The sequence below is a fragment of the Pygocentrus nattereri genome, chromosome 1 (assembly GCF_015220715.1).
Source record: "Pygocentrus nattereri isolate fPygNat1 chromosome 1, fPygNat1.pri, whole genome shotgun sequence".
Classification (NCBI taxonomy): Eukaryota; Metazoa; Chordata; class Actinopteri; order Characiformes; family Serrasalmidae; genus Pygocentrus; species Pygocentrus nattereri.
The window spans coordinates 50026118-50050460 of record NC_051211.1 but is presented as its reverse complement, the minus strand read 5'-3'; the positions used below and the strand labels follow the sequence as shown (position 1 = coordinate 50050460).

Sequence of the window (24343 nt, the reverse complement as noted above, 5' to 3'; positions counted from 1 at the left end):
CAGAAGGAGAAAAGGTTAGAGCAGAAGGAGAAAAGGCTAGAGCAGAAGGTGAAAAGGCTAGAGCAGAAGGAGAAAAGGTTAGAGCAGAAGGTGAAAAGGCTAGAGCAGAAGGAGAAAAGGCTAGAGCAGAAGGAGAAAAGATTAGAGCAGAAGGAGAAAAGGCTACAGCAGATGGAGAAAAGGCTAGAGCAGAAGGAGAAAAGGCTAGAGCAGATGGAGAAACGGCTAGAGCAGAAGGAGAAACTACTAGAGCTGAAGGAGAAAAGGTTAGAGCAGAAGGAGAAAAGGCTAGAGCAGAAGATGAAAAGGCTAGAGCAGAAGGAGAAAAGGTAGAGCAGAAGGAGAAAAGATTAGAGCAGAAGGAGAAAAGGCTACAGCAGATGGAGAAAAGGCTAGAGCAGAAGGAGAAAAGGCTAGAGCAGAAGGAGAAATGGCTAGAGCAGAAGGAGAAACTGCTAGAGCTGAAGGAGAAAAGGTTAGAGCAGAAGGAGAAAAGGTTAGAGCAGAAGGAGAAACGGCTAGAGCAGAAGGAGAAAAGGCTAGAGCAGAAGGAGACAAGACTACAGCAGAAGGTGAAAAAGGTAGAGCAGAAGGAGAAACGGCTAGAGCAGAAGGTGAAAAGGCTAGAACAGAAGGAGAAAAGGTTAGAGCAGAAGGAGAAAAGGCTAGAGCAGAAGGAGACAAGGCTAGAGCAGAAGGAGACATGGTTAGAGCAGAAGGAGAAACGGTTACAGCAGAAGGAGAAAAGGCTAGAGCACAAGGAGAAAAGGCTACAGCAGAAGGAGAAAAGGCTAGAGCACAAGGAGAAAAGGCTACAGCAGAAGGAGAAAAGGTTAGAGCTGAAGGAGAAACGGCTAGAGCAGAAGGAGAAAAGGCTAGAGCAGAAGGAGAAAAGGCTAGAGCAGAAGGAGAAAAGGCTAGAGCAGAAGGAGAGAAGGTAGAGCAGAAGGAGAAACGGCTAGAGCAGAAGGAGAAACGGCTAGAGCAGAAGGAGAAAAGGCTAGAGCAGAAGGAGACAAGGTTAGAGCAGAAGGAGGAAAGGCTAGAGCAGAAGGAGAAAGGGCTAGAGCAGAAGGAGAAAAGGCTAGAGCAGAAGGAGACAAGGTTAGAGCAGAAGGTGAAAAAGCTAGAGTAGAAGGAGAAAAGGCTAGAGCAGAAGGAGAAAAGGTTAGTGCAGAAGGAGAAAAGGCTAGAGCAGAAGGAGAAAAGGTTAGAGCAGAAGGAGAAAAGGCTAGAGCAGAAGGAGAAACGGCTAGAGCAGAAGGAGACAAGGCTAGAGCAGAAGGAGAAAAGGTTAGAGCAGAAGGAGACAAGGCTAGAGCAGAAGGAGAAAAGGTTAGAGCAGAAGGTGAAAAGGCTAGAGCAAAAGGAGAAAAGGTAGAGCAGAAAGAGAAAAGATTAGAGCAGAAGGAGAAAAGGCTACAGCAGATGGAGAAAAGGTTAGAGCAGAAGGAGAAAAGGTTAGAGCAGAAGGAGAAACGGCTAGAGCAGAAGGTGAAAAAGCTAGAGCAGAAGCAGAAAAGGTTAGAGCAGAAGGAGAAAAGGCTAGAGCAGAAGGAGACATGGTTAGAGCAGAAGGAGAAAAGGCTACAGCAGAAGGAGAAACGGTTAGAGCAGAAGGAGAAAAGGCTAGAGCAGAAGGAGAAAAGGCTACAGCAGAAGGAGAAAAGGTTAGAGCAGAAGGAGAAAAGGCTACAGCAGAAGGAGAAACGGCTAGAGCAGAAGGAGAAAAAGGCTAGAGCAGAAGGAGAAAAGGCTAGAGCAGAAGGAGACAAGGTTAGAGCAGAAGGAGAAAAAGCTAGAGTAGAAGGAGAAAAGGCTAGAGCAGAAGGAGAAAAGGTTAGTGCAGAAGGAGAAAAGGCTAGAGCAGAAGGAGAAAAGGCTAGAGCAGAAGGAGAAAAGGCTAGAGCAGAAGGAGACAAGGTTACAGAAGAAGGTGAAAAAGCTAGAGCAGAAGGAGATAAGGTTAGAGCGGAAGGAGAAAAGGTTAGAGCAGAAGGAGAAAAGGCTAGAGCAGAAGGAGATAAGGTTAGAGCGGAAGGAGAAAAGGCTAGAGCAGAAGGAGAAAAGGCTAGAGCAGAAGGAGAAACGGCTAGAGCAGGAGGTGAAAAGGCTAGAGCAGAAGGAGAAAAGGCTAGAGCAGAAGGTGAAAAGGCTAGAGCAGAAGGAAAAACGGCTAGAGCAGAAGGAGAAAAGGTTAGAGCAAAAGGTGAAAAGGCTAGAGCAGAAGGAGAAACGGCTAGAGCAGAAGGAGAAACTGCTAGAGCAGAAGGAGAAAAGGTTAGAGCAGAAGGAGAAAAGGTTAGAGCAGAAGGTGAAAAGGCTAGAGCAGAAGGAGAAAAGGCTAGACCAGAAGGAGAAAAGATTAGAGCAGAAGGAGAAAAGGCTACAGCAGATGGAGAAAAGGCTAGAGCAGAAGGAGAAAAGGCTAGAGCAGATGGAGAAACGGCTAGAGCAGAAGGAGAAACTACTACAGCTGAAGGAGAAAAGGTTAGAGCAGAAGGAGAAAAGGTTAGAGCAGAAGATGAAAAGGCTAGAGCAAAAGGAGAAAAGTTAGAGCAGAAGGAGAAAAGATTAGAGCAGAAGGAGAAAAGGCTACAGCAGATGGAGAAAAGGCTAGAGCAGAAGGAGAAAAGGCTAGAGCAGAAGGAGAAACGGCTAGAGCAGAAGGAGAAACTGCTAGAGCTGAAGGAGAAAAGGTTAGAGCAGAAGGAGAAAAGGTTAGAGCAGAAGGAGAAACGGCTAGAGCAGAAGGAGAAAAGGCTAGAGCAGAAGGAGACAAGACTACAGCAGAAGGTGAAAAAGGTAGAGCAGAAGGAGAAACGGCTAGAGCAGAAGGAGAAACTGCTAGAGCTGAAGGAGAAAAGGTTAGAGCAGAAGGAGAAAAGGTTAGAGCAGAAGGAGAAACGGCTAGAGCAGAAGGAGAAAAGGCTAGAGCAGAAGGAGAAAAGGCTACAGCAGAAGGAGAAAAGGTTAGAGCTGAAGTAGAAACGGCTAGAGCAGAAGGAGAAAAGGCTAGAGCAGAAGGAGAAAAGGCTAGAGCAGAAGGAGAGAAGGTAGAGCAGAAGGAGAAACGGCTAGAGCAGAAGGAGAAACGGCTAGAGCAGAAGGAGAAAAGGCTAGAGCAGAAGGAGAAAAGGCTAGAGCAGAAGGAGACAAGGTTAGAGCAGAAGGAGAAAAGGCTAGAGCAGAAGGAGAAAGGGCTAGAGCAGAAGGAGAAAAGGCCAGAGCAGAAGGAGAAAAGGCTAGAGCAGAAGGTGAAAAAGCTAGAGTAGAAGGAGAAAAGGCTAGAGCAGAAGGAGAAAAGGTTAGTGCAGAAGGAGAAAAGGCTAGAGCAGAAGGAGAAAAGGTTAGAGCAGAAGGAGAAAGGGCTAGAGCAGAAGGAGAAACGGCTAGAGCAGAAGGAGACAAGGCTAGAGCAGAAGGAGAAAAGGTTAGAGCAGAAGGAGACAAGGCTAGAGCAGATGGAGAAAAGGCTAGAGCAGAAGGAGAAAAGGCTAGAGCAGAAGGAGACAAGGCTAGAGCAGATGGAGAAAAGGCTAGAGCAGAAGGAGAAAAGGCTAGAGCATAAGGAGAAAAGGCTACAGCAGAAGGAGAAAAGGCTAGAGCATAAGGAGACAAGGTTAGAGCAGAAGGAGAAAAGGCTAGAGCAGAAGGAGATAAGGTTAGAGCGGAAGGAGAAAAGGCTAGAGCAGAAGGAGAAAAGGCTAGAGCAGAAGGAGAAAAGGCTACAGCAGAAGGAGAAAAGGCTAGAGCAGAAGGAGAAAAGGTTAGAGCAGAAGTAGAAAAGGCTACAGCAGAAGGAGAAAAGGTTAGAGCGGAAGGAGAAAAGGCTAGAGCAGAAGGAGAAAAGGTTAGAGCAGAAGGAGAAAAGGCTAGAGCAGAAGGAGAAACGGCTAGAGCAGAAGGTGAAAAGGCTAGAGCAGAAGGAGAAAAGGCTAGAGCAGAAGGTGAAAAGGCTAGAGCAGAAGGAAAAATGGCTAGAGCAGAAGGAGAAAAGGTTAGAGCAGAAGGAGAAAAGGCTAGAGCAGAAGGAGAAAAGGCTAGAGCAGAAGGTGAAAAGGCTAGAGCAGAAGGAGAAAAGGCTAGAGCAGAAGGTGAAAAGGCTAGAGCAGAAGGAGAAACGGCTAGAGCAGAAGTAGAAACGGCTAGAGCAGAAGGAGAAAAGGCTAGTGCAGAAGGAGAAAAGGTTAGAGCAGAAGCAGACAAGACTAGAGCAGAAGGAGAAAAGGCTAGAGCAGAAGGAGAAAATGCTAGAGCATAAGGAGAAAAGGCTAGAGCAAAAGTAAAAAAGGTTAGAGCAGAAGGAGAAAAGGCTAGAGCAGAAGGAGAAACGGCTAGAGCAGAAGGAGAAAAGGTTAGAGCAGAAGGAGAAAAGGTTAGAGCAGAAGGAGAAAAGGCTAGAGCAAAAGGAGAAACGGCTAGAGCAGAAGGAGAAACTGCTAGAGCAGAAGGAGAAAAGGTTAGTGCAGAAGGAGAAAAGGCTAGAGCAGAAGGAGAAAAGGTTAGAGCAGAAGGAGAAAAGGCTAGAGCAGAAGGAGAAAAGGCTAGAGCAGAAGGAGAAACGGCTAGAGCAGAAGGAGAAACGGCTAGAGCAGAAGGAGAAAAGGCTAGTGCAGAAGGAGAAAAGGTTAGAGCAGAAGGAGAAAGGGCTAGAGCAGAAGGAGAAAAGGCTAGAGCAGAAGGAGAAACGGCTAGAGCAGAAGGAGAAACGGCTAGAGCAGAAGGAGAAAAGGCTAGTGCAGAAGGAGAAAAGGTTAGAGCAGAAGGAGAAAGGGCTAGAGCAGAAGGAGAAAAGGCTAGAGCAGAAGGAGAAAATGCTAGAGCATAAGGAGAAAGGGCTAGAGCAGAAGTAGAAAAGGTTAGAACAGAAGGAGAAAAGGCTAGAGCAGAAGGAGAAAGGCTAGAGCAGAAGGAGACAAGGGTAGAGCAGAAGGAGAAAAGGTTAGTGCAGAAGGAGAAAAGGCTAGAGCTGAAGGAGAAAAGGTTAGAGCAGAAGGTGAAAAGGCTAGAGCAGAAGGAGAAAAGGCTAGAGCAGAAGGAGACAAGGCTACAGGAGAAGCTGAAAAAGGTAGAGCAGAAGGAGACAAGGCTACAGCAGAAGGTGAAAAGGCTAGAGCAGAAGGAGAAAAGGTTAGAGCAGAAGGAGAAAAGGCTAGAGCAGAAGGAGACATGATTAGAGCAGAAGGAGAAACAGTTACAGCAGAAGGAGAAAAGGCTAGAGCAGAAGGAGAAAAGGCTAGAGCAGAAGGAGAAAAGGTTAGAGCAGAAGGAGAAATGGCTAGAGCAGAAGGAGAAACGGCTAGAGCAGAAGGAGAAACTGTTAGAGCAGAAGGAGAAACGGTTAGAGCAGAAGGAGAAAAGGCTAGAGCAGAAGGAGAAAATGCTAGAGCAGAAAGAGAAAAGGCTATAGCAGAAGGAGAAACGGCTAGAGCAGAAGGAGAAAAGGCTAGAGCAGAAGGAGAAACGGCTAGAGCAGAAGGAGAAACGGCTAGAGCAGAAGGAGAAAAGGCTAGATCAGAAGGAGAAAAGGCTAGATCAGAAGGAGAAATGGCTAGAGCAGGGGTTGGCAACATGTGGCTCGGGAGCCTCATGCAGCTCTTTTACTGCCCAGTTGTGGCTCCACAGCAGAACTTTATTAGGTAAAAATAAAACAATCCTCCTTCACAGTTTTAACAATAAATGGTTGTAAACACTGGAGTTAACGTAGAACTGCTAATTCACCCTTTAATCCTGAAGGCTGACGCACAGACTGCTGGTCACCATAGCAATGACAACAATCTTGCCTAGCTAGCAGCTAACGAAACGGCAAAGAGAGAGATTTAAGACAAGCATGCATACTTAATTAACTTATTTGTATTCATAATCAGTCCAGACGACGGAGACCTGCCGGTGACATCCTGTATAAATAAAAATAATGCATGGCCACGACTTAGTAAAGCGTAGGAACAAGATCCTCAATCATCTCATTCCCACACTAAGTCATGGCAACGCATTAGGATCTCGTTATTTTTATTTATACAGGACGTCACCGGCAGGGCTCCGTACAGTCCAGCTGGTTTCTTGATATGTTTAATCTGCAACAAGAAACTGTCAAACACTAAACAGTCGCAAAGCTGAAGTCAGTTTCTCATTCAAATGCCTCAGTTACATTCTGGCACCTCAGGCACCATTTAAGGTGGAATGGAAAATTTGGACAAGAAGCTGGTGAATGAGAAGCTGACTTCAGCCTCGAAGAAAATAACTGAGACATTTTACAAGAAACTATACTACTGTTGCAGAAAATGTTCCTGCTGGAGATGTGAGAAAAGCAGCTATAGCTGAGCTTGTATATTTTTTGTCTATACTAGTACATTAAGCACATACCGAGACATATTTACAGTCAAGATGGTAAAATAGACATAAAATGTTATGGGTTGCCGACCTCTGGGCTAGAGGAAAGAGGGAGATAAAGCACTGCCCAACTAGCATAAATGTCCAGCTCTCCATGTATCAGCTCAATATAATGTGCAGAGTACATCAAATCTAGCGCCAATGTGGCCGATAGGCTGCTGGACATGAGAGAGCCATGACGACAGTTACATACTGCATTTCTGTTGTGCAAAATTTGCATAAGGAGGAGGTCTAAAGAGAAAGAACCAGTGGCTAAAAAGCAGATTGAATCAGGGAAATGGGAAAGGAGGAAAGAAAGAACGAAGAAGGACGACCGTTCTGGAGGACAGTTTGGTTTGAAAAGGCCTTAGAAGCTTTCTAAAACTCAATGATTTATGCCAACAACCCTGTTATTAGTGGCTAACGCTACAGGCCATTCTACTGCACACATTCTGTAACAGCTGGACCCACATACCCTAGGGGTCTGACTGTTCACAGGGCAAATTCACACACACACACACACACACACACACACACACACACACACACACACACACACATGTTCCAGTCACATGCATTATGTAAAGAAGAAATCACATAACACACATTATGGCTTTATTCAGTCCCAGTTATAAATACTATGAGTGCATAAAGGCCAGAACATCTAAAGAAAGCTTTTACATCGAAAATATGCGCTAAACTACAAAAGCTGTCTCCAAAAAGTGAGGCAGGCTTTGACTGATGGATGTGTGGGTTTTCATAACCATGTGGTGACAGACGAAGATTCCTTAGCCTTGTTTGTGTGAGAGGGGTCCTTTTGGCCAAAGGCCAGTAAAAACCTGGTGAGACACACAGTCACAAATTCACCAGCGCTACCCTCCTCACAGACTGACCCAGAACCAACTCTAAAGCAGAAGTGACTCAGTTGTTAAATGACACGGAGAATTAGAAAATCAGGCCCTGTGAAAAAAAACGAGACGGCAACGAGGTGGAAGATCACTTTCTTTCACCTGCAAGTACGGAACCTTCATAAAAGCTCTCAGACTGTGGGTCTGGGGCTCTCAGAGCAGGCTGTGCTCCACTATTCTGAGTCTGCTTTCCCAAAACTGTCAAAGCACAGACCAGGAGCTGGCTTTGAACAGTCTTTGTTAAGAACAGACAGTCTTGACCATACAATGGTTTTGGGAAAGCAGGCCCTGAGCAGCAGCTTCCCTGAGGTACATGGTATGTTAAGGTCAGCACATCAGCCATCAGCTCTGCCCGTCTCCATGTGTCCCACACATGGTCGTTTGTTTAAATGAAATGGCTTAAATTTCCTCTTTTGCTAAGAGGCCACTTTTTGAAATGACTCCTTGAACTCTTTCTCCTGGTGGACACATTTATTTCCGCATTTTGTTTTCTGCACAGAATCAGGGAGGCTGTAATGTGTCGATTGTGCAGTAGTGCTACCTGCACTGAAGTCCAGTGTAGCCTGGTACAGTCCCAGTGCTGTAAGAGTGTCTACATTTAACTCTTAGAAGTCAAATGTTCTTACTTTGGCTTTGTTGAGTGACATAATGAGCTACACAATTCATTACGCTTCCGTTCTATTTTGAGTCGGAACTTGCAAATTCTAAAGGCAAGCAACAACAAAAGCTTGTCAAAAATTAAAGGTTTGCCTTTCTCTCCACAAAATTGACTATAATAGTTTTACCAAATTCAAATCATAAATTTGATATGATTTGAATTGTAATCTTTAGTGACACTTTATTTTGAGTGGTCCTTTGTAGATCAAACAAAAACATTTTTTTTTGTTTTTGCCTTTTTTCAGTTTTTCACCGAATTTGAAAATGCCTGTTGCTCTTTACACGGTGTGTACATTTCATGATGAATGGATCAAAAGACACGGTCAAAAAAGACTTGGAAACAAATTTGGTTCCATTGACTTTCATTAAAAGTAAAGTAGGTTTTCCTGTCTCCTGTAAAGTTACCAGTTTGGAGATTTTCTTCCGAAAACAGCGATATGTGGGTTAGGGTTACGTTTTGGGTTGAGGTTAGGGTTAGGATTAGGGCCAGGGTTAGGATTAGGTTTTGGACTGAGATTAAGGCTAGGGTTAGGATTAGGGCCAGGATGAAGGTTACAATTAGGTTTTGGGTTGAGGTTAAGGTTAGTGTTAGGATTAGGGCCAGCGTGAGGGTTAGGATTAGGTTTTGGGTTGAGGTTAAGGTTAGTGTTAGGATTAGGGCCAGCGTGAGGGTTAGGATTAGGTTTTGGTTTGAGGTTAAGGTTAGTGTTAGGATTAAGGCCAGGGTGAGTGTTAGGATTAGGTTTTGGGTTGAGGTTTAAGGTTAGGGTTAGGATTAGGGCCAGCATGAGGGTTAGGATTAGGTTTTGGGTTGAGGTTAAGGTTAGGATTAGGCCCAGGGTGAGGGTTAGGATTAGGTTTTGGGTTGAGGTTAAGGTTAGGGTTAGGATTAGACCCAGGGTGAGTGTTAGGTGTTGGGTAAGGTTGGTAAGGTTAGGTTCTGGGTAATGGAAGTAACAGATTAACAACACATCTACTAAATGTAAGTAACGTATCAACAGAACAGCTACAAGATATTTACGTCAGTGTATTCAGGTGCTGCACTACTGCTACCTCACTGATATGATGTTGATGTGTTACTGATAATTTATAATAATCTAAGAGTTTATTAATCATCTACAAAGGACCACTCCAAATAACCTACCTAAACTTTGTCAATGCCACATTTGTGTGATCTTCTAACTTTGACTGAAAGTGTAGAATCTGTACATCAGACTCTGCTTGCTTGAATGAACTACAAGAGAGAAATATTCTAAATTAAAAAATGAAAACATGCTTTTGTCACATGAGGGTTGGACATTCTGGGGTTATTCAGTCTGTTTATTAAGGCAAAGTATTTGATGTTGGTACCAGCCTTTCAAAGATAAATTCCAAATTAATCATCGTCTAATTTATTATCAATGTAGTACAAGTTAACCACTTAATGATGATATTAGGGGCCAATTAATGATTACTGAAGTACATTAACCACTCATTGATGATATTAGGGGCCAATTAATGATTACTGAAGTACATTAACCACTCATTGATGATATTAGGGGCCAATTAATGATTACTGAAGTACATTAACCACTCATTGATGATATTAGGGGCCACATTAATGATTACTGAAGTACATTAACCACTCATTGATGATATTAGGGGCCAATTAATGATTACTGAAGTACATGTTAACCACTTAATGATGGCATTAGCAGTCGATTAATGAAGTACCTGTTAACCACTTAATGATGAAATTAGGGGCCAATTAATGATTACAGAAGTACATGTTAACCAGTAAATGATGATATTAGGAACCAATTAATGATTATCAAAGTACATTAACCACTTAATGACAATATTTGAGGCCAATTAATGATTATGGAAGCACATGTTAACCACTTCATGATGATATTAGAGGCCAATTAATGACAATCACAATACATCACAATAATACATCACAAAGTAGGAAGACAGTAAATAATGGCTTAATCATAAAACGGTGTAAATAATTCAATCTGAATTTAATTGAAAGTAAGACTTTTTATGCAATTAAGCAAATGCTTAATATAAAAATTATATATGTTTTGAGTTATAAGTTTTAAGTGTAAAATAGCTAAATCATTATTGGAAAAACATCATTAATGATTTAGTTTCTATAAAGTAACCACCGATTATTTGTATGTCTCTAATTAAATGTTTACTCATTTAAACGGCAGCACTTATTAAAGCATACATAACAATTATATAATCATTAACTATCATGAACAAAGTATTAGATAATGATTACTATTTATAGGGGCATGTTATTATAAAGTGATACTGAAGCATTAAAGCATGGCTGTCTCAGGTGTTCTTTCAGGTCTGACCACTCCTGAGCTCCAACCTGTGCTACACTTGTTGGTCATAATGGCCTTAATATTTTTTGTCCAACAAGGCTTTCAGACTCTCTCTCTCTCTCTCTCGCTCTCGTGCTCTCTCTCTCTCGCTCTCGTGCTCTCTCTCTCTCTCTCGCTCTCTCTCTCTCTCGCTCTCTCTCTCTCTCTCTCTCTCTCTCTCTCTCTCTCTCTCTCTCTCTCTCTCTCTCTCTCCCTGTCTGAATCTTTCAATACCACTGAAGCGAAGGATTCTTTTTCACTGATGCTGTGGTTTCAGTTCAGTTTGCCAGGACTGGTCGCATCCTGGTGCTGCTGGCCACAGCTGTGACAGCAGGGTAAACTGAAGTGGGAACACTGAGTGTCAAATCTAACACACTCCTGAGGCACAGCTCCCCACACAAACAGACACAGCATCCTACTCTGTAAATCTGTCACAATCATCATATTTGTGTGATAAAGTCATAATCTACTCACAGTCAGGCAACCAATCAAATCGCGGGATATGAAAATGTTAATCAATGATATTTTTGCCCAACCCCTTAGAGGACCAGTTCACTTTAGATTAGACCCGTTTACTTTAGATTTTGCTAATAATACACACACACACACACACACACACACACACACACACACACACACACACACACACACACACATATATATATATATATATATATACACAATGAGGAAAATAAGTATTTGAACACCCTGTGTTCTCCCACTTAGTTCTCCCACTTAGAAACCATGGAGGGGTCTGACATTTTCATCTTAGGTGCATGTCCACTGTGAGAGACATAATCTAAAAAAAAAAAATCTGGAAATCACAATGTATGTACTGCTGCAAATAAGTATTTGAACACCTGTGAAAATCAATGTTAATATTTGGTACAGTAGCCTTTGTTTGCAATTACAGAGGTCAAATGTTTCCTGTAGTTTTTCACCAGGTTTGCACACACTGCAGCAGGGATTTTGGCCCATTCCTCCACACAGATCTTCTCCAGATCAGCCTGGTTCCTGGGCTGTCGCTGGGCTGATCTGGAGAAGATCTGTGTCGAGTTTGAGCTCCCTCCAAAGATTTTCTATAGGGTTTAGGTCTGGAGACTGGCTAGGCCACTCCAGAACCTTGAGATGCTTCTTGCATAGCCACTCCTTGGTTATCCTGGCTGTGTGCTTTTCGTCATTGTCATGTTGGAAGACCCAGCCACGACCCATCTTTAATGCTCTAGCTGAGGGAAGGAGGTTGTTCCCCAAAATCTCACAATACATGGCCCCAGTCATCCTCTCCATAATACAGTGCAGTCGTCCTGTCCCATGTGCAGAAAAACACCCCCAAAGCATGATGCTTCCACCCCCATGCTTCACAGTAGGAATGGTGTTTTTGGGATGGTACTCATCATTCTTCGTCCTCCAAACACGGCGAGTGGAATTAAGACCAAAAAGTTCTATTTTGGTCTAATCTGACCACAGAACTTTCTCCCATGACTCCTCTGGATCATCCAAATGGTCACAGGCAAACTTAAGACGGGCCTGGACGTGTGCTGATTTAAGCAGGGGAACCTTCCATGCCATGCATGACTTTAAACTATGACGTCTTAGTGTATTACCCACAGTAACCTTGGAAACAGTGGTGCCAGCTCTCTTTAGGTCATTGACCAGCTCCTCCCGTGTAGTTCTGGGCTGATTCCTCACCTTTCTTAGGATCATTGATACGCCACGAGGTGAGATCTTGCATGGAGCCCCGGTCCGAGGGAGATTGACAGTCATGTTTAGCTTCTTCCATTTTTTAATAAATGCTCCAACAGTTGATCTTTTTTCACCAAGCTGCTTGGCAATTGCCCCGTAGCCCTTTCCAGCCTTGTGGAGGTCTACAATTTTGTCTCTGGTGTTGTTGCGACAGCTCTTTGGTCTTAGCCATGTTAGTAGCTGGAGTCTTACTGATTGTGTGGGGTGGACAGGTGTCTTTATGCAGCTAACAACCTCAAACAGGTGCTTCTAATTTAGAATAATTAGTGGAGTGGAGGTGGACTTTTTAGAGGAGGACTAACAGGTCTTTGAGGGCCAGAATTTTTGCTGATTGACAGGTGTTCAATACTTATTTGCAGCAGTAACACACGAATAAATTATTAAAATCATACATTGTGATTTCCGGATTTTTTTTTTGATTATGTCTCTCACAGTGGACATGCACCTAAGATGAAAATTTCAGACCCCTCCATGATTTCTAAGTTGGAGAACTTGCAAAGTCGCAGGGTGTTCAAATACTTATATATATATATATATATATAGTCAGAACAAAACCTTGTATCTCCAGTTTTTACATTTTTCAGTTTTTGATGTTATTTGAAAATAGTTGTTGCCCTTTTATTGTGTGTAAATTTTATAAAGAATGGACCAAAAGAAACAGCCCACTCCAATTTCCAATTATATGGGAAAAAAAAAAAAAAAAAAAAAAAAAAAAAAAAAAATATATATATATATATATATATATATATATATATATATATATATATATATATATATATAGACACACACACATACATGCATATATAAATTTCCTTTGGGATCAATAAAGTATCTATCTATCTATCTATCTATCTATCTATAGAAAACAACCTGTATTTTAAATATAATAATATTAGACATACAGGGTTCTGAAATAACAGTAAAAAGTAATATTTAGGTTAAATAAATTTCAGCCTTTGCCTTAGTTAAAAGAAGCTCCTTAAGCTACACTCCTAGAAAGATGGCTCTTCATGGGTTCTTTAGTAAAAGGAATGTTTTTGTTTCTATATAGAACCACTTCATGCTTATTCCATAAAAATTCCCAGGCGTATTACAATCTAAAGCTTATTATTCAGGAACTACAGGGGCTTCAACGCAAACTGACTAGGTTATAGAAGTGTATAATAAAACCCTGGCCATTTAAGGAGTTCAATGATTTGTTGCATGGTGAAATGGTTCTTCAGATTGACGGAGAATGTGCAGTATATGGCTCTTATTGAAAATAGTTCTATGCAGTACCAAAAAGGGTTCTGCTACAGTTATGATGTCAAGCTTGTAACAAAAAAAGAACCCTTTTGGTGCTATACAGAAACACATTCTCCATCCGTCTGAAGAACAATTTCATCAAACAAAGAACCATCTAAGCACAATGGTTCTATATAGAACAGGAACATTCCTGTTCCTAAAGAACCCTTGAAGAACCAGCTTTTTTAAGAGTCTAACAGCTTTTTGAACTTGGAGGTAATTTAGTCAGTCACTTACTGCAAATAAGGTTTTCCAACTGAGCATGAAATATATTTTGGGAACATTCAGCTCTAGAACTTTCATGTTTTTAATAGCCACTTAAAATTCATGAAAATGACAAACATATTAGAGCAGGCAGGGAAAATAAACACAAAGTGACCACTACAGACGGAAAAGAGAGGTAAGGGCTGGGGACAGAGGGTGCTTTCCCAGAACACCCTTCTGCACCGGCTTCAATAAATACCTGTTTTGATATTAAAGGAAAAAGTTATACACAAAAATAAAGAGGTAAAGAAAGGATCTGTTTCTCTGGGGCCTAAAGGTAAAGAATGCTGTGGAAAGTTTGGTAAGGACGAGGTTGGTTACTGGTCAGTCCATCTCTCTCCTACAGGGAAAAAAAAATCACATAAGGTAATATTATTAAGAAAGAAAGAAAGAAAGGTAGTAAGTATGTAAGAGAGAGAGAGAGAGAGAGAGAGAGAGAGAGAGAGGAAGTCGTCCTGTTACATAATGTTCTACGTATCTTGGATGCAGCACACTTAGAAGAAGACAGCAAAGATCAAATTTGATATAATTTCATTTGCTTTGATCCAGTTTGTCTCAGTTTGATGAAATTACGTTCTAATTGATTCGTTTTCATTTGATTTACTACAATCTGATTTTACCTGATGGACAAATTTTCTATTTCGAACCACTTATGACAAACACAAAATTACATTATCATGATCACCAATATCCAGTAAAAGTACAGAATCTACAGTTTGAGAATAGAGATATAAAAAGGTTAAACCACGAACTGATGATGAACAGCCAGGCTGTTGAATTCCCAGTATTTACTATGTGGTAACAGTTGAAAAGGAGATGCTGCACACTAGAATCACCTGAATATGAAACATGGATACATTTCGACTATGACACCTCGCCTTAAGACCACTCCAGACACAGTCAAACTCTAGCACTGCAACTCACCTACATGCCCTTTATACATTACAACATCAGTTAGGCTCTCGTCCCACAGCAGGTAAAAGTGTCCCAAATCTGATTTTCTCACCAAATCTGATTTTCTGGTTGGCTGTTCATAATATCTTTTAAATGTAGCCTGTATGTGACATTAGTCTGAACAGGTCACACTCCCAAAATGATCAGAGGTAAACAATCATAACTGCCAACAAATGCTAGTTGCTTCCAGAGGGTTCAGCTTCATCTCCACCATCATCACAGGAGCTATCGTGAAGCTTCACTGACTGTCAGCTGAGCTCATGACTCAGAATGTGTTTAAGCTCACCGTAAAAAGGCCACGATCACTTCTTTGGTTCATGTCTTCGGATTCTTTAAACTTTGCTTTCAGACTTTTAACTGTTTGATGTTGCAGCCTTGATCCCCTACAGCCGCGTTCAGCTGTGGTTGCAATGAGTATCTTCACATTTTTTTGTACAGAAATAACAGCCCAAATGTTTATTAGGTCTCAGCAGCACAAAATGATGATGATTGTGGAGCTGGATTGACATAAAGGTTGCACGGATTTAGATCTGGCTGTTCAGACTGAGTCACATTGCCACATACAGTTCCAACCAGTTCCGTCTCAAATCAGAATTGAAAGTGTGAGATTCAGCGTGTTTTTGCTGTTCGCACTGACACACAGACAACACATCTGTGTCATATATGAAGAAAAAGATCAGATTTGGGCCACTTTTACCTGCTGTGTAAACACAGCCTTAATATATCTATTATTTCCTATATATTATCCGTGCTGGTATTCATGTAGTTTGTAAGAAAATGTTCATGTAAAATGTTAATACTTTGGACCTTTGACTATCTGTTATCTCTTCAGCAGGATCAAGTTAGCCTGAGTTATGCAGCATGCCAGGAGGCCTTACTAGTTCTAAGACCAACGAACTAGAGCTATAGAGCATGACTGGGAACTATGACTGGCTTTAAGACGTATCGACGAAGTAGATGAAGAAGTATCACTTCGTATACTTTATGTCTAAGAAGATATAGATTACATCATCTACATAGTTAAACGTTTGAGATGTAAGCAAACTCATTCCGAGTGGTCCTGAATTCTACAGAAACTTGCCGAGTCAGAATTATTCACAATGGTTGTGATAGGAACCAGACGTCTGAAGAGTTTAATGCCTCTGAAAGCCCCCTCACAGAAAGGCATTACAAGAAATGATTAGATATATGCTGCCTAATGTCTGACACACTGTTTTATGATAGTTACTAGGTTTTGGCTTAAAATGTATTTTAATCCATTCATTTCAGTCCATTCCTCAAAATAAGACGTAGCACTATTTTATCATCATCAAGATTACATTTAAAAACTGGTGGTTTTAGATAGTAAATAAAATGTCTATATTTGTGTTGTAGACACAATTGGGGGCAGTCATGGGCTGAAGGTCAGGGAACTGGCCCTGTGACCAGAAGGTTGACGGTTCAATCCCCAGCACTGCCAGTCCATGACTGAGGTATCCTTGAGCAAGACACCTAACCCTGTGGATAGGGACACCTGCGCTGTGGATAGGGACACCTGCGCTGTGGATAGGGCTGCCCACCGCTCTGGGCAAGTGTGCTCACTGGCCCCTAGTGTGTGTGTATTCACTAGTGTGTATGTGGTGTTTCACTTCACGGATGGGTTAAATGTGGAGGTGGAATTTCCCTGGCTGTGGGATTAAAAAAGTATCACTTAACTTAGACACACAGCCATCTGGTTCCCCTGGTTCCTATCAGCACCACTGAGAAGAAATCAGCATCTGCAATTTTCTCTATAGTGACTCATTTCGCATCAAACTATTCAGAATGGCTCCATTTATATATCAAGGACTGAAATATTCTGAAATGTTGAAAAATGTACGGAATTCCCCTTTAAGGTATAACCAAAAGGCTGAGAAAGTCTCATCAAACACCTCCCTAAATGAAAGACAGCTTAAAGAAAGAAAGTACTTGAGTACCACGAGAATTAGGATAACTTTTTTCACAATTTTTGCAAAAAGTGATGAGAAAGCTGTCTTTTCAGTACCTCAAGTTCTTTTGTCTTCTTTAGGAAATCCATATACTGCAATGGGAATTGCATGAGAATTGTCAGAAGTGATTAAATGAAAAAAAAAAAAAAAAGCTTCAATACTAGTCCTATGAAAGGGAATAGAGAATGGTTGGGAGTAGGCTTGAGAAAGTTCAGAAGGAACCTTGTCATGTTTAGAGGACCTATTCTCTCGCTTTGTCAGACACAGAAACACCAGAAACAACCAGAAACTTTCAAGGATGGTGGGGGGAGGAGAGCAACTCAAAACAAATAAAAGGACAGAAAGAAAATAAAGGGTAGAGGGAAAATAAGCACAAGCGCCATGGCAACACATAGAAAGAGGAAGAAAGGAGTTACCCATAAGTAGACGCCGTTTCACCCGCTTGTCCACATCAGCTACTGACGTGGTATTGAACTCAGAGCTCTCAATTGCAGCCTCATCTTTCTCTAAAACACAAGTGACAGAGGACAAACAGGGAGCAGTAGGTTAATTAGAAGCCCAATGTCCATCGCCCCGCACAGACAGCCCTGCCACAGACCGCCTGGCCTCAGACACCCGGCTCGCAGACCTCTGAAGAGCAGGCTAGACTGATCCCCTGTCAGTTTGTCCCGGAGCAGCGGGACAGACTGACTAGTCACAGGCTGACCTGCTCACAGTCGACCCGGCCCGGACGCCCAGACTCAGACTGCCTGACCCTCTTGGCGTTTGAGCACAAACCAAAGCCAAGAAGCAAAAAAAGCTGTGAAAAAGCGCCAATAAACCCTGTTAGAGTGTTAATAAAATAAACAGATTAATAAGAGGATCAAATCAAACTCTCCCAAAAAAATCAATCTTTAGAATTATCACGAACAAGGATAGGGAGGTAGGGAGGACATACAGGAGGTTTAATAAATTATCCTGGGGGCTTAGGGTGGAAGGGAGGGGATCTCAGGATCTCAGGGAAATGTTGACATTGACGCTTGATGTTGCTGCCGTTGTAGTCTTCCATATCAAACGGCCACTCAATTACCGCAGTGACTGAGAGGAGAAGTAGAGGAGGAGACGGGAAGAAAGAGAGGGAATGATACATATGTCAAAGATGAACTACATGGCTGGAGGATGACAAGAGAGGAGGACAGTATGAAAGGAATGGTCAGGGAGTCTATTAGACATTACTTCTACACCATGGTGGACGACTCTTAAACAGAGCGAAAGATGAAAAGAGGAGGGGTAGATGGCATGGAAGAAACAAAGAGAAATGCTGTCTCATGGTTGGGGGCCATGAGAGGAACCTGGGGTTTGGGGTGGAAGTGCATGCAGAGGGAAGGAGGAGAGATGGATGACAGAAGTCTGGGGGCAGCGCTGGTTGCCTGTTTGTCTATGGAACACATCACAACTGGCTTTGACAATCAAGTCAATGCAGGAAACTAGGTTCCGAGCAAAAGAGGGCGGGCTACGGCCAGGCTCGCGTGAGTTACTTTAGATGGTTAATAAGCATGCAGGTACAACACTGGTGTGGGGGAAGGGTCAGTTCATAAGATGGCCCCATCAACACAACAAAGGTTGGGTTCACTTCAGTGCGTTGTGGGCTGGGTCCTGAAAGTCTGTTCAGCCTCCAGTCTTGTACTGCATATTATAAGCGGTAGTGTGTTATGGCTTGGAGGACACTTCACCCGACTGGAAGTGGAGTGTGCACTAATGAATGTTTGGGTGTGTGTGCATGTGGGTGTGTGTCTTGGCTAGGACTGTGGGCACAGAAAAGAAAAAGGAATACAATGGCTCCAAGACTGTCCATAAGGAACTGGGTTTTTATCTCTAACAGGTCCTTACAAAGGACACCACCAATCAGGGGTTGTGGAAAGCACAAAACAACAGAAACCAAAAACAGGACAAAATAATAATTAAAACACTACCTCTACAATGAATAAAGGAACGGATGCACTACTGTAAAGAGCTCAGTGGTTACTGTTAATGTTTATACCAATACAGAGGGGGAGATAAAACAAAAAGAGACAGAAAACATTTACACAAATATTCATGCAGGCAAATGACAGCTTGTGTTGTTAGAGAACGAAGAGAGGTAGCAGACATATGAGCCGGTTAGACTGAGGAGGGGGAGGGAGGGAGGGAGCAGAGGGGGTGAAATATATCGCTGCAGCCGGAAGAAAACCTTGTATCTCCATTTTTGTCGTTTTTCAGTTTCTGGCATCATTTGAAAATACCTGTTAGCCTTTACATCGTGTGTAAATTTCATGATGAATGGACCAAAAGAAACGACCCAAAATGACTGAGAAAGATGTCTGGCTCCATTGACTTACATTAAAAGTACAGTAGGTTTTTTCCTTGTCCTGTAAAGTTGGCAGTTTGGAGATGCGAGGTTTTCTTTCGACAGCACCGATATGAAGAGATAGAGGACATGCAACTGGAATGACAACAGTCTACATAGAGAGGGAGTGGCAGATGAGTGGGAGGTGGAGTCGAGGGCTTTTTTGTGTCGTTTAGCCACGGAAGACGCAATATGACAGGATTGATACATGCTTGTTGTAAAGGTCAGAGATCAGGACAGGCCATTGGCTGGCTGCTTTAAGAGGTGGCCGACAGGGGCGGAGTTTGTATGATGGGGGGACAATACTTTTTGTTTTGGGGTTTTGGGGTGGGGGGGGGTGGGGGGGGTTGGCTCTACTTTGATGCAGGCTGCAATTGAGATGTATGCTCATCTTTTTTTTTAAACTTTCTTTAACTTTCCTTTATGCCTACATTTCCTTCAGTCTGAATCACCCTTAAAATTGCAGACAAGACAGGCAATCAGTAACTTTCACCAGAGAGGCAGGAGGAATAGGAGGAGAAAGAAGCCTGTGAGAAACGCCACTAGCAGGAGGGAGAGCTAAAGAAGCACTACACATCGGGAGAGACTAGACCCACACAGCACAGCTACGCACACGGCCACAACGAGGGTCCACAGAGACAGACAGAGATAGAGGGAGAGAGGGAGAAAGAGGGAGAAAGAGATGCAGGGGGGATCAGTCTCTACACTCCTCTTCTGGTCTCTGCGGCTGTTTGCTTCACTCCTCGGATGCTGTAAATAAGATTGCGATGAGTAGGACAGCAGGCAGCAGGACGAGGGAGAGCAGAAGAGTCTCCACTGGGCTCTGCATGGCCAGACAGAGGCACCAATCCAGTGTAGGGTAATCAGCAGGAATGATAACACACAGAGACACACACATGTTCAGGAGTTTATTGCATTTGGGAGGAGTTTGTGATGCTCTCGTGTGTTTGACTGTGCTAGAATCAAGGACACAATTCATAAAAAATCAACAGTAAAACAGAAATCATTCAAAAGATTAACAGAACTGGTCCCAGATTTGATCCCAAACTGTCCATTCTCTCTTCCTATGGAGCAAATGTGGCAAAGGTAGCTCTATAAAGGTTGTTCCTGTACAGATTAGCACCCTAAATCTAGTCCCTGGTGTCATCACTGACAGAGCATTTTGGCCTGACTATGGGGATTTGTATGATCCCACAGTGGAGCTATATACATGCTAAGGGCTATGTAACATGTAGTGACTAAAAGTGCTTCCTGCCTGCGAACATGTTGATCCTGTGAGGCCAGCGCCACATGACTGATGACCCTTCACAACAATGCAGACGTGTCCAAAAACACCCCAGGGCACTGGGGCTAAGTCACAGGTCTGTGTGAGCCCAGCTAAACAAGTCTGCCAGCTTTTGAGTGCAATTATTCCAGACAGTCCACAGCGCAACGACTCAAAAGTCAGCCATTTTAGAGGCAGGACTGCTGCTAACAGAAGAGGCGTAATCCTTCTCGCAAACACAGATGAGCACTTTCTCTCTGGAACCTTTTACACTTGCAAAGCCCAAGCGTTGAGAAATGACTGCTTTAAAAGTTTAAACTCAGGGCGTAAAGACTCACACAGGGACAGGAAGAGACTTTGGATGGACATATCGAGCTGCAGTTGGCCTGGGATTTTGCAATTCGGTGTCCAATGAGGAGACGGTACAGACAAGAGGGAGCAACTAACGCCAGGCCTCGTTAATAAAGAAGCCCCATGTTCTGCTCACAGACATTCTTCAACCTCTCTACTGGCACTGGAGTACTTGAAATTGAAAAGCATTTGCCCTCCAAGCCAAACACGGGAGGGAGACACTAGCTAAGAAAAATAAGCGTTAAAAAAAAAAAATCTAAACTTACCTGCAGCAGTCCGTTTGTTTTCCCGAAAAAAATGAGACCCCCACACAGAAAAACACCCTTTTCCTCTTCTTCCTAGAGGTGTCGCCCACAAATATGGCTGTACCCACATGGCGTATAAAGTTTTCCCATTTCGGTGAACATGGCAGCACTCCACGCGCCAACTGGCTGCCTTTTCCGCCATTATGAGGATGATGAATGTGTTTTGCGCTCAAGGCTTTCGGTGATGAAGTTTCCATCACAGCACATCTTCCCTAGCCCAGCGCGCACACACACACACACACACACACACACACACACCCTCTTCCTAACACCCAAACTTCATCTTTCTTTCCATATTTCTAGCTCTCTTGATTCTCCTCAGGCCAGAGCGAAAGCGAGAGCAATGGCCACATTAATATCCTCATTTCCTTCTCTAGCCTCCAGTAGTAAGGCAATATGTGTGTATATTAAATAGATGTACATATGTGTGTGTGTATGAGAGTGAGAGCGCAGACGACTGAAAGAGGGCATGAGAAAAAAACGACAAGATGAATGACTAAATTAGCAGCGCATCTCTGGTCTCAGTGCCACAACTAATGGGCTGTTCGGTTATTACATTAGCTTCTAACAGCGAAAGCAAGCTTGTCTCCCAAACAAGTGCCTGGTTCCCAGCTACGAGGCCTCTTACTGGGGCTGACCCTCTTACGTCCCCCCACTCATTCGCAACACTCCTTCAGTGCAGGCCTCTCTGACTGCCTATGATATGGACGCTTCAACTGACCCACAAAAACTCATGCTGACATTATGACCTACACTGTTTATTGAAAGTGTCCTGAGCTCATAACTGTGCTATGGCTCATCTCTCTCTCTCTCTCTCTCTCTCTCTCTCTCTCTCTCTCTCTCTCTCTCTCATGTAAATATGATGAGCCCAGAGCTTGGAAGAGTGTGTTTTGTGGTGCTTGCTGACTCCGACTTGCACAGAGATACACACGACAAGGCTATGTACTAGTACTAGGAATCAGTCTGTGTGTGCATGTGTGTGTGTGTGTGGGTGCAAGACTTACCAATGCAGGTCTTGCTGTCGGAGTGCAGGGCATATTTCTGGTGACAGCCGCACACTGGTCCCACTTCAGTGTCCTCACAAGTGTGCTGGCAACCGCCATTTCCATAGTTACACGTCACTGGCAATGCACAACGACTGTGAGGGGGGCTTAAGGCAAACATGCACACACACTCTTACACAGACTCACATTCTCTCTCCCTCAAATATGCATATGATTCATAGAATTCTGTGGATTATAAGACACAACAAATAAAATAAAGTCTATATGTGTAATACTGTATACATTAATACATCATTTCATTTAAGGTATACTCTTAAAAAGATGTATTTCAAGGGTTCTTTAGTGAAGTAAAAGGTTCTATATAGAACTGTGAACACTAAAAGAACCATCTGCATGAATAAAGGGTTCTTGCATCATGGAATGGTTCTTCAGATTGATGGAGAAAGTGTTCTATATGGTTCTGTATAGAACCTCTTTGAAAAGGGTTTTTCTATTACCACAAGCTTGGCATCGTAACAAAAGAGGAACCCTTTTGGTGCTATACAGAACCATTTCACCATGCAAGAGCGCTTTCTATATAGAACCATGAACATTAAAAGAACCATTAGCATGAATAAAGGGTTCTTGCATCATGAAATGGTTCTTTAGATTGATGGACAATGTGTATGTATATAGTTCTATACAGCACATTTTTGGAAAAGGGTTCCTTATAGCATCAAAATGGGTTCTTCTATTGCAGTAGAAGAGCTCATCGTTGCTATATAGAACCATTTCACCATGCAAGAACCCTTTCAGCATGCAAATGATTCTTTTAGTGCTCATGGTTCTATTTGGTACCATTTTCTTTACTAAACAGCATGGTTCTATATAGAACCATGGACACTAAAAGAACCATGTGCATGAATAAAGGGTTCTTGGATCATGAACTGGTTCTTCAAATTGATGGAGATTATGTTGTATGTTTTTAAAAAGGGTTCTATATAGCATCTTCTATTGCTACAAGCTTGACATGCTTAGAACCATTTCAAGAACCCTTTATTCATGCAAACGGTTCATTATAGAACCACTTTCTTTACTATAGAACCTCTGAAGAACCATCTTTTGTTAAGAGTGTGTGATATGCATAGCAAACTCCGACATCCGGGCCCTTTGCTTGCTTTTGTCTGTAATGCTAGAGAACAGCACTGACTGTGTGACTAAAGCTCCCTGAGAGAGTTCTCCTCCTCTCCTCCAGTCTTCCGAATGGCTTTTCCACCAATAGCACACCCGCTCATAAAACTGCCGTATGCACTGTCACAACTCAAACATTAATTTGTTTTATGTGTCGAATAAATTGTACAGAAATAAACTAACACCGAACGCTTCCCAAAACATCCACACACACATGCACACATAGGATATACCCCTGCTCCTCTTTACTCAAGGATGTTAAAATGTTTCACAATATTTCACTCCTGGAACTTCTGTGGAACATGGTGTGTTGCCAAACTAAGTGTAACTAATAAAAAGCTGATTCTCTCTCTCCCCCCAGACTGCTGTCTAGTGGATCGGTTCAGGTGGGAGTTCAAGCAGTCATGGAAGGGCCACTGCTCCATAATCTGTTTCACTTTGCTTCTTACCCTAATCACGTTTCTCTCTTAGGGTAAAAACACCTGACTGACCAATCAGAAAAAAGTTATATTCGTTTAAATTCTTACTTTCCTTTGATGTTATGGGCAGAATTTTTGTATATTCCTCTAATTTATTGCACAGATCTTTATGCACTGGCTGCCAGTGATTTAAATCTTAATATAATGTTAGGTTTCTTACCAAAAATCACTTTGGCTACGTTCGCAGTACAAGCCTCGTTGCTCACATCCGATTTTTTGCCTAAATCTTATCTCTCTGGCATGATGGTTCACGCTTGTTTAGGTCAGTGACTCAAATCGGTCTAATGTGAATGAACCGGCGTCCTGAAATGACCCACATGAGCACATCCTACTCAGCAACATCACGTGAATGAATCACTGCATCATCAGCACAAACTAACGGTCAGAACGAGCTTCACTGAGAAGATCATTAACTCTGCTCAGCTCTCAGCTTCATCATTAGAGCGAGATGAAGGTGAAAAAAGTGAGATGTGTTTCTTTTACATCGTTTACAGGTCTCATAGCTACAAATATATGGATACGTATCCAGTCTAGGACCGCATACGAAAGCGGCTCAGGTCGGATTTGAAAAGATCAGATTTGTGCCCACGCAGCCCTGAAAACACCAGATCTGAGTCACATTACGGCAAAAAATCAGATTTGTGCCACTTCAACCTGGTAATGTGAACGTAGACTTAATTTGCTCTGGAAAAGGGAAAATTACTGTTTTGGATGAAGTAGACAAACCTCCAAAAATCCAATAAGCAAAGCAAAGCAACTATTTGCCATATATGTGCTAAAGCTAGAACATCTGCACAGGTTTCCAATGCGATTTTAATAGATGTGAGGACAGCAAAGAAATTCAGATCATTCAACTGCACACCTGACTTGGGTGGTCTAAAAGATGCTTTGATACTCTG

General features: G+C 42.6%; 1 protein-coding gene across 2 annotated transcripts in view; it reads right to left on the bottom strand.

Annotated features, from left to right (window-relative positions):
- The window catches only part of scube1 (signal peptide, CUB domain, EGF-like 1), a 108782-nt gene that overhangs the window by 41293 nt on the left and 43146 nt on the right, over positions 1 to 24343 (bottom strand). Inside the window, exons 6-7 of one of the 2 annotated variants that reach the window (XM_017698897.2) lie at positions 21796 to 21912; positions 16923 to 17012 (exon numbers count right to left, since the gene is read on the bottom strand). In XM_017698897.2, coding sequence (XP_017554386.1) covers positions 16923 to 17012; positions 21796 to 21912 — 207 coding nt within the window. The remainder of the gene's footprint in view (positions 1 to 16922; positions 17013 to 21795; positions 21913 to 24343) is intronic. The other variant, XM_017698898.2, reaches the window with a different exon arrangement.